The sequence below is a fragment of the Brassica rapa genome, chromosome A01 (assembly GCF_000309985.2).
Source record: "Brassica rapa cultivar Chiifu-401-42 chromosome A01, CAAS_Brap_v3.01, whole genome shotgun sequence".
NCBI classification, from domain to species: Eukaryota; Viridiplantae; Streptophyta; class Magnoliopsida; order Brassicales; family Brassicaceae; genus Brassica; species Brassica rapa.
In genome coordinates this window covers 20,313,901-20,327,080 of record NC_024795.2, presented here as the reverse complement: position 1 = coordinate 20,327,080, position 13,180 = coordinate 20,313,901, and the positions used below count along the sequence as shown (strand labels likewise).

The 13,180-nt window shown below is 36.6% G+C and overlaps 3 protein-coding genes across 5 annotated transcripts; 2 read left to right on the top strand and 1 right to left on the bottom strand.

Moving 5' to 3' along the window:
* Nucleotides 1-4: 4 nt before the first annotated feature.
* Nucleotides 5-2,312, bottom strand: LOC103832242. The gene is made up of 2 exons (XM_009108220.3): nucleotides 1,817-2,312; nucleotides 5-1,737 (listed from the first exon to the last, which is right to left on the bottom strand). The coding sequence occupies exons 1-2, from the start codon at nucleotides 2,139-2,141 to the stop codon at nucleotides 1,712-1,714; spliced, it is 351 nt and encodes a 116-aa protein (XP_009106468.1). The 5' UTR covers nucleotides 2,142-2,312; the 3' UTR covers nucleotides 5-1,711.
* Nucleotides 2,313-2,572: 260 nt separating this feature from the next.
* LOC103832231 (cyclin-dependent kinase C-2) lies at nucleotides 2,573-5,602 on the top strand. Of its 2 annotated transcripts, XM_009108209.3 has the most exons (12): nucleotides 2,573-2,780; nucleotides 3,030-3,111; nucleotides 3,197-3,287; nucleotides 3,363-3,392; nucleotides 3,479-3,588; nucleotides 3,670-3,742; nucleotides 3,820-3,940; nucleotides 4,035-4,152; nucleotides 4,231-4,370; nucleotides 4,451-4,508; nucleotides 4,595-4,665; nucleotides 4,744-5,263. In XM_009108209.3, the coding sequence occupies exons 1-12, from the start codon at nucleotides 2,668-2,670 to the stop codon at nucleotides 5,261-5,263; spliced, it is 1,527 nt and encodes a 508-aa protein (XP_009106457.1). In that variant the 5' UTR covers nucleotides 2,573-2,667. The 2 variants fall into 2 exon arrangements, with proteins under 2 accessions (XP_009106457.1, XP_033134880.1); XM_033278989.1 differs by having other exon boundaries at nucleotides 3,197-3,392; nucleotides 4,744-5,602.
* Nucleotides 5,603-5,875: 273 nt separating this feature from the next.
* Nucleotides 5,876-13,080, top strand: LOC103832218 (kinesin-like protein KIN-12B). 2 transcript variants are annotated; one of them, XM_009108198.3, is made up of 16 exons: nucleotides 5,876-7,474; nucleotides 7,652-7,786; nucleotides 7,858-7,941; nucleotides 8,030-8,155; nucleotides 8,243-8,302; nucleotides 8,383-8,436; nucleotides 8,521-8,613; nucleotides 8,974-9,069; nucleotides 9,207-9,352; nucleotides 9,553-9,702; nucleotides 9,781-9,910; nucleotides 9,984-11,246; nucleotides 11,324-11,422; nucleotides 11,508-11,660; nucleotides 11,732-12,535; nucleotides 12,613-13,080. In XM_009108198.3, exons 1-16 carry the CDS (start codon nucleotides 7,184-7,186, stop codon nucleotides 12,919-12,921), a joined length of 3,993 nt encoding a protein of 1,330 aa, XP_009106446.1. In that variant the 5' UTR covers nucleotides 5,876-7,183; the 3' UTR covers nucleotides 12,922-13,080. The 2 variants fall into 2 exon arrangements, with proteins under 2 accessions (XP_009106446.1, XP_009106438.1); XM_009108190.3 differs by having other exon boundaries at nucleotides 9,204-9,352.
* The last annotated feature ends 100 nt before the right edge of the window (nucleotides 13,081-13,180 follow it).

The following is a 13,180-nucleotide window of genomic DNA, read 5'->3' as shown; positions in this document are numbered from 1 at the left end:
GTGGTTTAGTCCGGTTTTGGTCAATCTCGGTTGAGCTTATTTGATGTGTACTAGTTTTCTGTTTTTATCGAGTGATTGCTGGCGTTTAATATTGATTTTCAACAAAAACTGAGAAATTTAAATATTTAATACTACTATATTTAATTATAGATTTTTCTGAATTTATTAAAATTACTTTCGCTAGTTATTATTAATATTTTATTTTATTTTCTTATATGAGCTTTTTCTAATATTAAAAACAAAAAAAAATGAAAAGTTTCTTATTATATCTAAAATTTAACAAAAAAGTCATTCTAATGTTTTGATTCAAAGTATTACTCCCTCCGTTTCAAAATAGATGATGTTTTAGGGAGTTTTTGATGTTTCAAAATAGATAATGTTTTTATATATCAATGTACTTTTTCACTTTATCAAAAACTGTGTAGTCAATAATATTTTGTAGTCTGTTTTGTGATTGGTTGAATAACTTTTAATTTATAATTTAATGATATTTTTAAAATAAAAAACAAGTTTCTTAATAGTTGTGCATAATCTTAAAACTTTATGTATTTTGAAACAGAGGGAGTAATATTTATATACCATTTTCTTTGCAAGCTGTTTTTCTGAAATGTTCTTGGCAGGATGTTAATTTCACGAACGGACAGTTTAAACTCTTATTGCGTGGAACCGGAAAGCATGCCAAAATACATTCGGTGTTTCATGTTAAATCATTGAGAAATAAGGGTGTGCATTTCTCAACTTCTGTGGAGTGTTTTTCTCGCTTTTACCATATTGCAAACATTTCCTGTAATATAAATAGTATATATCACATACAAAACTTTCATTCATTTTTTAAACCAAAAAAAGCTTTCATTCATTTTAAGTTTTTAACCATATTGCAATCATTTCGCTTGAGCATATAAAGTTTCACTAGGTGATTTTCCTGCAACATGTGCAGAAATAAAGTTTTAAAATTATATTTATTAATAAATTTCTGTTAATTTTTTAGTTTTATTATTTTCATACAATAATTTAATTCTATATAAAAATTAATATAAAATTAATATTTTATTTACATTTATATTTAATAATATATATATATATATTTGAAATATTATTATGTATTTATTTTGGTTAATATATATTAAATAAAATTCTATAAAATTAAGGGAAAGTTTAGTTATGTATAATTAACAAAACATAAAATTAAATAATATTTCTAAAATTTGTAAGTATTAAAAAGAAATAATAATAATATGACTAGAAATTATTATTTTTTGAAATGCATAAATTTTTAAGATTTGTTTTGGTAATAAAATTATAAAATAATATTAAATAATATTTTCGAAAATTATTATATATTACTATATTTCTAACTTTACTATTTATTGTTATATTAATGATGATTTATAAGTTATTACCTTATTCTAAAAATTTACCAAAATTATAAAACAACAGTAAATGTAAATGTTCGTGTCACAATTAATCCAAGCCATGTCATCTTTATTAGTATGTCATCATTTTGCTTATAAAATATAAAATTAATGTGGTGATAGCATGTGTCAAAATCACTTGGTAAATAATGTATAGGGGATTGGTGTATCAATTATCGACATAAAGCCATCTTATTTAAATTTTAAGTTTTAACCATATGATATAGTCATATATATAATTTAAAATTTGAGATATATAAAGAAAAGAAACAAAATATGACATGCACATCCATCTTTTCTCACACACCACCTGGAACCTTGAAAACTGATATACAAAACCAAAAAAAAAAATCATTAAGTACGAACATGATTAGATATGAAAGTGTAGTTTTAGTGATACTTACTTCCGCAATATGATCCCGGAACTAAGAGATCTCCGCATGCATGAGAGATTTTGAAAAGCTTATTTTGGTCAAAAAGTGCTGAAAATAACCTATTGGCGCCTTTGCAGAAGCAAGCCATATTATCGATTTGTATATATTTGCAGCAATCTTTGGAAGGAGGAACCCATGGTGTACCCAACTTGAGAGAATCAACGCAATTAAAATACTCAGTATCACGTCTTTCCATAGTACAATATGGAGGTTGAGCTTTTGATGGAATTAATCTCGCAATCAGTAATGCAAACATGAACAAATAAATGATTTTTAGAGTATAGGTTTTCACCATCGTTTCTCTTGTTGATTTCTTTATTTCTTCTATGTCTTAAGACTCTTCAAAAGTGCTTTCATATATATACAATTTTATGGAAGTCAAATATTGCCATTATGAAAGAAAAAGGGATACAAAGCCATACCAAAATACAAAAGAAACATAGTAGTCCCTTTGAATAATACAAGGGTAATAACTATTAGTTACTCATTTACCATCTTAAAAACTGGTCAAATGTGAAGAAAATGAAAAGTAGAAATCAATAAAAACAAGTAAAAAGAAAAAGAAAAAGAATTAAGACAAATATGAATCACTCTTTTGGTCAACTAGTAATTACTCATTTACCTATATAATACTATAGTTAAGTTTCCTTTTTATGAGTATCAGTCAACGTGGGTTACTTGCAAGGAAAGTAACACGTAAAATAAATAAAAGCTAAACCGATCCATAAACCGAAAAACGCTAAGAAGCTTAGGGTTTCTCAGCGAAGGGGGAGCGGCGACGAGGGCGGAGCCAAATACGATTCATCGGTGGAGGAGAAAGAATGGCGATTGCGGATTTTGGGCAGTTGAATATGGAGGAGCCACCTCCGTTCTGGGGATCTCGTGGCGTCGATTGCTTCGAGAAGCTTGAACAGGTCGGCGAAGGCACTTACGGGTATTCTTCTCCTCCTTCCTCTTCTGGGTTTTCTTCTTTGATTCCGTCTGAACCGATTGTGAATTGCTAATTGATTTGATTCTTTAGGGTTTATATTGTAGAAATCGTATTATTGGGGCTGCTAATAGCTTTGCATCGTTAGATTGATTTCTCTGATGTTTTATCTTCACTCGCTTACACAAAAGTTAAAAGCTTTTTGATCTTGTGAGTAACCATCAATCTCAAGCTATTGGCTTTTTGATTTGGCAGCCAAGTTTACATGGCTAGAGAGATTAAAACTGGCGAGATCGTGGCTCTTAAGAAGATCCGTATGGACAATGAAAGAGAAGGGGTAAGCTCTACAACCTCACTACTAGCTTACAAAAGGTTGAATGCTAATGACTTATATCAATCACCTTTTTTTTTTTTGCTTCAAGTTTCCCATCACAGCCATCCGGGAGATCAAAATTCTGAATAAGCTGGATCATCCAAACGTCATTCATTTGAAAGAGATTGTTACTTCGCCTGGTAACAAGCAACCCAACCTCAAACTAAGTTTGATATTTGATTCTTATGTCTTTTTTTTTGTTTGCTTTACTGAAGGTCGAGATAGAGACGATCAAGGAAAGCCAGGTTAGTGAAACTTATCCAATATCTTATTATTTTTTTGTACATTACCGTCACCTAGTTAAAGCTTCTTTCTTTGATCTCATTTTTAGATAATAACAAATACAAGGGCGGAATCTACATGGTCTTTGAGTACATGGATCATGACTTGACTGGACTCTCTGATCGTTCTACACAGGGATTTACTGTTCCTCAAATCAAGGTACCCCATGGCTAGATACCTTGTTGTAGCTTTTGCAAAACCTTTTTGTTTTAACTGCGTCTGACATTTCGACATGTATAGTGTTACATGAAGCAACTGCTCACCGGGCTTCACTACTGTCATATTAAAAAAGTTCTTCATCGTGATATTAAAGGTGATTAACTATCCCTATATACATTTGTTCTCTCGCCTTTACTTTCTCTACTTGACCTAGACGATATCTTGATGCAGGTTCCAACCTCCTTATTGACAACGAGGGTAACTTAAAGCTTGCGGATTTTGGGCTTGCACGCTCCTATTCTCATGATCATGATGGAAATCTTACAAACCGTGTCATCACTTTGTGGTATAGGTATGCATACTTGAAAGCTATACACATTAAAGAGAGGTAATAAGTCTTTCCTTAGCTTTTATTTGCATCTTTAATGTATCGGTTATTGCTGTAGGCCCCCTGAGTTGTTACTCGGTGCTACAAAATATGGACCAGCTATTGACATGTGGTCAGTTGGTTGCATATTTGCTGAGCTTTTGAATGGGAAACCAATCTTGCCTGGCAAAACCGAGGTCGGTTTTTTCATCATCTTTTGAACATCTCGGGCAATGCGTTAGATGATTATTCACTCAAATGTTATCTTTCTCCAGACTGAACAATTGACTAAGATTTATGAACTTTGTGGATCACCTGACGAAAACAACTGGCCTGGTGTTTCGAAGATGCCTTGGTTTGACCAACTGAAATCACCTCGGCCCTTGAGAAGACGTTTAAGGGAGATCTACCGAAAGTAAGTTTATGCCATTCTGTCAGTTGCAACACTTTTGATACAGGACAGATCTCATTTTGGATTTTTCTCTGCTACCATAGCTTTGACCGCCATGCCCTTGAACTACTGGAAAGAATGTTGGTGCTTGACCCGTCTCAGGTACCAAAACTAAATCTGAAATATATTAGCAAATTGCAGAAATTAAGAGCCTTTTTTTTGAGATTTGGTTCATTTTCTTGATGCAGAGAATATCTGCAAAGGATGCTCTTGATGCAGACTACTTTTGGACGGATCCGTTGCCGTGTGATCCAAAGAGGTATCGAATTTTTGTTATTGTTATGAAAATTCATTTGGTGTATATGATCAGACACAATGTTCCGTGTCCTTCATACAGTCTACCCAAATATGAATCATCACATGAGTTCCAGACAAAGAAAAGGCGGCAAGAGATGCGTCATAACGAGGAAGCAGCCAAAAAGCAGAAAATGCAGCATCCACAGCAGCACTCTCGTTGGCCTGCACAGCAACATGGTGTTGGTCAGACTCATGCCGCTCCACACTGGCCTGCCGGACCTAACCACCCTATTAACAACGGACCACCACCTCAGATACCTGCTGGTGGACCTAGTGGTCATCACTACTATCAAAATCCCCGTGGTCCCGCACCTGGTTCAAACGGGTACCATACTAGCGGAAACCAAACTGGAGGGTATAATAACCGGAGCCGTGGAGGTTACAGCAGCGGTTCATTTCCTTCACAAGGTCGAGGTGCACCATATGGCGCCGGTCCTAGCGGTGGCTATGGTGTTAGACCGCCTAACTACTCACAAAGTGGTGGTCAGTATGGTGGCTCTGGAAGAGGACAGAATCCAATGGGTGGTGCTAGAAACCAACGATATGGAGGATGGCAATAGTAAGCAAAGAGAGAGAGAGAGCTCAAAGACTGTCTTGTCATATGGTGTGGTCTTGGCTCGATGTCTCAAAGGCAGTTGTGATATTAGTTATGAAAACTTTTTTTATCGAGAAACAAAGTCTATTTACTGAAGCGCTGCTACTCTCTTAGACCTGATTCATCTTTCTGCTCATCACACCCATTTGTATAGCTTACAGCATGATTGGTCCACAGCACCCATTGTCAAACAATTATGGTGCCCAAGGTGATGACTCTATCTATAGCCAGTTATGTTGTTTTTTTTGCTTCTCCGGATTTTTGGTCCTGTCCAGAATGATTATGTATCAACTTCTTAGTCTTATATATAATCCTTATCAACATCATCTTGTTCATCACCACCAGGACTATCCATCATCTCATCAAAACCCAATGGATTAGTCCATATAAACCTTACTATCCCACAAACTCTACTGATGTTTGGGAAACTCGTTTGGTTGAAATGTGGAACAGAGTCATTGTTGTTTGAGAGTTTTGTTTGTAGAGATTTATACTTGAAGTGAGACTGTCGCATGAGTTCCTCCACAGTGAAACTGTCCTCATGAATACTAGATAGTGTCCTTGTGTTGCATGAATTTCAAATTAATATAGTAAATATTTATAGCTAATATATTTTTGACTACTTTTAAATTTACTTATATATGTATATTAAATTACAATAATTTATTATTTTATAATTCTGTTATAAACTAATTTACTGAAAACTTGTAACAAATTATTGGATATTGATAAAGTTGTTGATAGCAGGAAAGATACACTTATACATAAAAATCAACAATGAATTCATGATGATTGGATATATTTTTATCTGCAATATCAAATTTTTATTTTGAAGACTTGAAAGTATACACAATTTATATTTGATTTGCCATGTAATAAGTATGAAATATATATTTTTACTGTCTCATCTTATTATCTAAGTGGTTGGCTAGATAAAACTTAAATGATTGAAACAACTTACTTGAACAAGGAGTGGTAAACTGATGTTTCTGTCTTTTACAGTATTTCAGCCAAATTCAGGTAAACTAACATTTGTTTGAATTATCATAAGTTAAAATACCACTTTTGAAAAATACATTCATATAAGATATTGATTATTGTTTATGGTTTAATATTTTAGGGAGTGAAGTTGGATTTAGAAATTTCTATAAATTACTCTTAAACATTTATAAATTTCTATAAATAATTTTAAATGATTAATGAAAGTAGGTTTAGTTTTTTTTTTCATCACAAACTTAAAGTATTTATGAAAATGGTTATCCCATGAAAGTAAATTTGAAAAATAGTAACAAATTTGGTGTAAAATTAGAATTTACTTTTGTATAAAACTAATATATATATATAAGCCATCCTATTAGTTGGTTAGGTTAGTATAAGAAGAAAAAAAACTCTTACTGAAAATCTCATGGATAGATTGAAAGATAGTGGTATGGTATGTGTAGATCATATGTAAAGTAAATGTTAATTTTATGGTGTGTTCTTTCTTAGTAGAATATATTAAAACGTATTTTTTTTTGTGGAAAGAGCAAAGTTTTTGTATAAATGATAATGTTTATTGGGCTTTGGTGTTACAATCATTTAGTTGGTTTTTTTAGTAAACCCTAAACCCAATACATGGCACGGAACTGAAAGATGCTAGAAAATAATTTAAACAAAAACATGGGCCCTAAGTAAGTCTCCACCGTTGGATTACATCTCGTGATCACAGAGATTGATGAATACAGAGAGAGAGAGATGTGAAACAAATCTAGAAATTCAAATTCTCACCATTAACGGCTCTCTCTCTCTCTTTCCCTTATTCCTTGATTCTTTGCTTCTCACAGTGGCTTAACAACCTCTTCCTCTTCTTCTTCTTCCTCCTCTTCTTCTTCATTCTAATTAGAGAATGAAGCACTTCATGATGCCAAGAAACGCCGTCGTGCGAGACACCGGAGAGCCGCAATCGCCGAACCCTAGCTTGACTAAATCCAAGTCCCAAAGGAAGTCAAGATCCGCCAAAGAGAACGCCCCGCCTCCCGATCCGAACTCGCTGCCGCCTGATTACAAGTCTTCTCCGGCGAAACTGAAGAGTCCGCTGCCTCCGCGTCCGCCGTCTGCCAATCCTCTTAAACGGAAGCTCATCGCGGAAGCTGCGTCGGATAACGGTGTAGCTGGGGTTTCAGATTCTGGCGTTAAGGTAATTTGAATCGCGTAGTGAGATCCTTAATCTTAGACGAATCGATCAAATTTCTAATTGGAGAAACCTAAGCTTCTACTTTTAGAAGGTTTAAAGTTTCATTTAGTCTTTGCTGCTGATAGATAGAACTATGGACTGTACAAGCTAACCTCATAAGCCATTATCTTCGTTTTGTAGGTTATAGTCAGAGTGAAGCCTCCAAGCAAAGGTGAGGAAGAGGAGATGATAGTTAAGAAGATCTCCAGCGATGCCCTCTCTATAAATGACCATACTTTCACTTTCGACTCAATCGCTGACCCTGACTCAACACAGGTAACCATTTGCTTCTCCTATTCACTCTTATCCCATGGTTTAACTACTTATCTTTCTTGTATTCTTTGCAGGATGAAATCTTTCAACTTGTGGGAGCCCCTCTTGTGGAAAACTGTCTTGCTGGATTTAACAGTTCTGTTTTTGCTTATGGACAGGTGATTATCATTTTTCAATGTGTTTCTTTAGGCTTGGATTGCAGTTTCTTAACCTGATGGTTGTGATTTTAACTTCTGAATTGAACAGACTGGTAGTGGGAAAACGTATACCATGTGGGGTCCTGCAAACGGATTGCTGGAAGAGCACCTGAGTGGTGACCAAAGAGGTTTGACTCCACGTGTCTTTGAGCTGCTCTTCGCCCGTATCAGTGAGGTGATGCTTGCTGTTGTTTTCTTTCAGTCCTTTTTCACCTAGTTAAAGAGGCAGCACATTCAAGGGTTGTTTTTTTTTTATCTGCAGGAGCAAGTGAAGCACGCTGAAAGGCAGCTCAGTTACCAGTGCCGTTGTTCTTTTCTCGAGGTTCAATGAGTGGATAGTTTGTTGATTTATTTTGTTCTTTTCAGGATACTTATGGTTCTGTTTCCTGTCTTTCATTGCAGATATACAACGAGCAAATAACAGATCTTTTGGATCCGAGCCAGAAAAACCTGATGGTAAAACGAACTTGCAACTTAACTCGATTTACATTTTAAGAACAAAGAACTTGTGTTCATTTTTCTTAATTTATCTTGTACCAGATTAGAGAAGATGTCAAGTCCGGTGTTTATGTTGAATATCTGACTGAGGAAAACGTGAAAAATTTGAAGGATTTGTCACGGCTCCTGATCAAGGTTTGTTGCACCCTTTCATTTCATGTTCCTCTTGGGAAACTAGACCCTTTATAATCTGAAATATTTCTAGAGTAATTGCTCAAAACGTATACATGCACTTGGTGTGATACCATTCTTAACTTTTAACATATGGGGCGCGGAACTTTGCATTGTTAAAAAGAAAATGCGCCGCACTAGAGGAATTTGGAAGAATGTTTATTGGACTTTAACGTTTCAGCTTTGTCAGTGATGCTATGTAAATCGATTTACAATAAAACATAACTTCAAACAGCAAAGCATGTCAAAGTCTTACAGTGTAGGTAGTCTGAACATTTTTGTTGCGCTGAAACGAGTATTTCATAATATGCTTTTTAACTGTAGGGTTTGGCAAACAGAAGGACAGGTGCAACAAGTGTAAATGCAGAGAGTTCAAGGTCGCATTGTGTATTTACTTGTGTTGTTGAGTCACATTGCAAGGTGTGTTCTCCTTTTATCAAATTGTTCATATTTACTGTTTTTTAAGAATGGGGATGAGATGTTTACTAGTATTGTAGTTACTTAGTTCATTGTTTATGATGGGAAACCATTCGTAACAGCATTTTAATGTATAGCAGAATGCGGCAGATGGTCTAAGCAGCTTCAAAACAAGTAGAATAAATCTTGTTGATCTGGCTGGTTCCGAAAGACAAAAATCAACTGGTGCAGCAGGAGAACGGTTGAAGGAAGCTGGGAATATCAATCGATCACTTTCTCAACTTGGGTAAGTTCAGTTGTTGATCTGGCTGCTTGTTGATTGTTCTGTCTAAGTTTATATTGCATTATGTTTATATAGGGACTATGTTTGATGGTGTAGCATGTTTGAATCTGGGTTTTAATTACATTTTACAGATGTGATGCCTGAGTCTTAAACTGAGAGTGAGAAGCTTAGATAAATGCTAACCATAAGAGTTTTAATTGCAGGAATTTGATTAACATTCTCGCAGAAGTTTCACAAACAGGGAAGCAAAGGCATATACCATACAGAGATTCCAGGCTGACGTTCCTATTGCAGGAGTCTCTTGGTGGGAATGCAAAGTTAGCGATGGTTTGTGCGGTATCTCCCTCGCAAAGGTAAAATCCAGAACTCGAATTGCTCTATTTGAAATTATATCATTCTCCACTTAAATAAAGTTGCATCATAAATTGTAGTTGTAGAAGCGAAACCTTCAGCACCTTGAGATTTGCTCAGCGTGCAAAGGCGATTCAGAACAAGGCCATTGTCAATGAAGTGATGCAGGATGATGTAAATTTCTTGCGGGAAGTCATACGCCAGCTGAGGGTATGCATTCTTTTGATTATCTTATGAAACATAAATACATATGTTAATGCAAATTATAATGCCAACTTCGCAGGAGGAACTGCAAAGGGTGAAGAATAATGGAAACAACCCAGCTAATCCAAATGCAGCCTATGCCACGTCCTGGAATGCACGTAGAAGTATGAGTTTGTTAAGAAGTTTTGGCCTGAGTCATCCAAAGTCATTAGCCAATGGAGATGATGATGGAGATACTGAGATGGAAATAGATGAAGAGGCTGTTGAAAGGCTTTGTGCTCAAATAGGCTTGCAGTCATCTCCACCTGCCGAGGAGAGCAATCCGGACACGAGCAGAGTAGAGAAAATAAATCCATCCTTACAAACTTTGGCCCTGGAGGATGAAAATTACGAGAACTCCCACCTTCAGTCATCTGATGGCCAATCTACAGGAAAGCAGTTTCCTGAGGATACAGATGTTAACATGGAGGATGCAAGTTGCCAAACTGAGAATCACGAGGCAGTTACTATTAATAATGAGCCAACTGTGGAAGAAATTGGCATCACAGCAGCCGTGCAAACTATGGATCATGGTTCAAGTGTGCTGCCTCATTTGATAACCAATTCTCTTGGTTCTCCTATTAGTAACACAGACCACGACAATTCACTTGGCAAGGCGGAAAACATTCCATCATGCCAAGACTTGGTTCCTGGAGCTCTTGTTTCCTCGATTGTATCAGTAGCTGACGCTTCAGATGATACAGAACACTTCTCAATAATTCCTGTGTCACCTTGCCTCAGCTTAGATCCAGCAAGTGCTTCTCCTGTACTAATAACTCCCACTGAGAGTGTCTCTCCTAGGATTAGGAAGAGCAGGAAAAGCTTGAGGACATCATCAATGTCCACCGCATCACAAAAAGATATGGAGAGAGCAAACCAAGTAACTACTGAAATTATGGAACCTTCTTCCGCTGTGTCTACAAAGATGTTAAAACTACCTAGTGCTGCGTCTACAGAGAAAAGTGGAGCTTTTCCTGTGCCAACTAACCAATTGGCGGCTAGCCTCCACAGAGGAATGAAAATACTCGACTCCTATCGCCAGAGTACTGCTCAAAGACGGTCTACATTCGGGTTCTCCTACAAAGCTCTAGAATGCAAGCCTTCAACGGTTTTAAGCAAGGCTGATGTAGGTGTACAAACTTATCCCGAAGCTGATATAATAGCAGAAGAGAACCCAAAAGAAGTAGTTTGCAGTAAATGCAAAAGCATAGCAGAATGTGATGTCCAAGAAACAAGTGACATTTCAAATCTTCAGTTGGTCACTGTTGACAACTCAGAAAAGTCCAGTTTCCAGGTTCCTAAGGTAAAGATTTCATCTACACTAGTCTTGGTCGTTTTGCATATGTATAGCCTAAAGGTCTAATGGGAGATTTCTGCCAGGCAGTGGAAAAGGTTCTAGCAGGGTCTATCAGAAGGGAAATGGCTCTGGAAGAGTACTGCACTAAGCAAGCTTCTGAAATATCACAGCTTAATCGGCTGGTATGATTCTAACTTAATGCTCTGTGTTTTGTTTAGAAACATATCAAGGGAACCTTTTTCTAATTGCCTCTGGAAAATTGAACAGGTTCAACAGTACAAACATGAGCGAGAGTGCAATGCCATCATAGGACAAACAAGGGAGGACAAAATTGTTCGTCTTGAAAGCCTCATGGATGGCGTGTTGTCTAAAGATGATTTCCTGGATGAAGAATTTGCATCTCTCATGCATGAGCATAAGGTAGTTTCCATTATTCAGAAGCTTATTGACTCGATGCAGACATGTTTCCTTAAATCATATAATGGCTGCAGCTTCTGAAGGACATGTACGCGAACCACCCTGAAGTACTGCAGACGAGGATTGAGTTGAAACGAGCACAAGAAGAGCTCGAAAGTTTCAAGAACTTCTATGGTGAAATGGGAGAAAGGGAAGTGTTACTGGAAGAGATTCAAGATTTAAAGGCGCATGTACACTGTTACACCGACACTTCTCTTACATCGTCTCGGAAAAGAGGTTCCCTGCTTAAGCTGACATACACTTGTGACCCTAATCCGGCTCCACCTCTTAATGCCATTCCTGAGTCAGTGGAGGAGAGTCCTGAGAAGACATTAGTACAGGAAAGACTTCGTTGGACTGAAGCAGAGAGCAACTGGATCTCTCTAGCTGAGGAATTAAGAAATGAGCTTGATACCAATAGGAAGCTAATGGAAAAGCAGAAACGTGAACTGGATACCGAGAAAAGATGTACAGAAGAGTTGACGGAAGCAATGCAGATGGCGATGAAAGGTCATGCACGGATGATTGAGCAATACGCAGACCTGGAAGAGAAACATATACAATTGCTTGCAAGGCACAGGAGGATCCGAGAAGGAATAGACGATGTTAAAAAAGCTGCAGCCAGAGCAGGAGTCAAGGGAGCAGAGTCCAGGTTCATAAACGCACTTGCGGCAGAGATCTCAGCGTTGAAAGTGCAAAGAGAGAAAGAGGCACAATACTTCAGAGATGAGAACAAGAGTCTCCAGTCACAGCTAAGAGATACAGCTGAAGCTGTTGAAGCAGCAGGAGAGTTACTTGCTCGACTTAAAGAAGCTGAAGAAGGATTAAAAATCGCTCAGGTACAATGCTAAAACATTTAATATCTCAAACACTGTTATATGACTACTTAATGTTTCTGTGGCTTGTGTATTCGCAGAAACGGGCAACGGACGCAGAGTATCAAGCATCAGAAGCATATAAACAGATTGAAAAACTGAAGAGCAAACAAGAAACTGGATTCAGAACTCTTAATCAACAACAAGGCATTGCAGAGTCACACAATCATATAGAATCGTTACATGGCGATGATATGGCTAAATATGATGGGCCAGTGGAAGAACCATCAGCAAGTTCAGGAGATGAGCAATGGAGAGAAGAGTTCGAGCCATTTTACAAGAAAGACGCGGAATTGGCAAAGCTTGCCGAACCTTCTTGGTTCTCAGGGTATGACAGATGCAACATATAGTTTCGTTTCCACAACATATTGTTTTCTTGTAATGTGTATAGGAAAAAAAAATCAGATATTGTTGGGGTCTGATCTGATTTTCAAGTGTGGGAATTTGTCATTGTATTTCAAATATATCCTATAAACTCATTTTACAATGTTACATATGTGTGTTCTCATCCATGTCGCAAACCGATATTCATCAAATATATTGTTCTCTATTGTGAGAAAAATATGTAATAGGTGAAAAACTTATTCCCTTTTCTTACAAGTTGAGTAA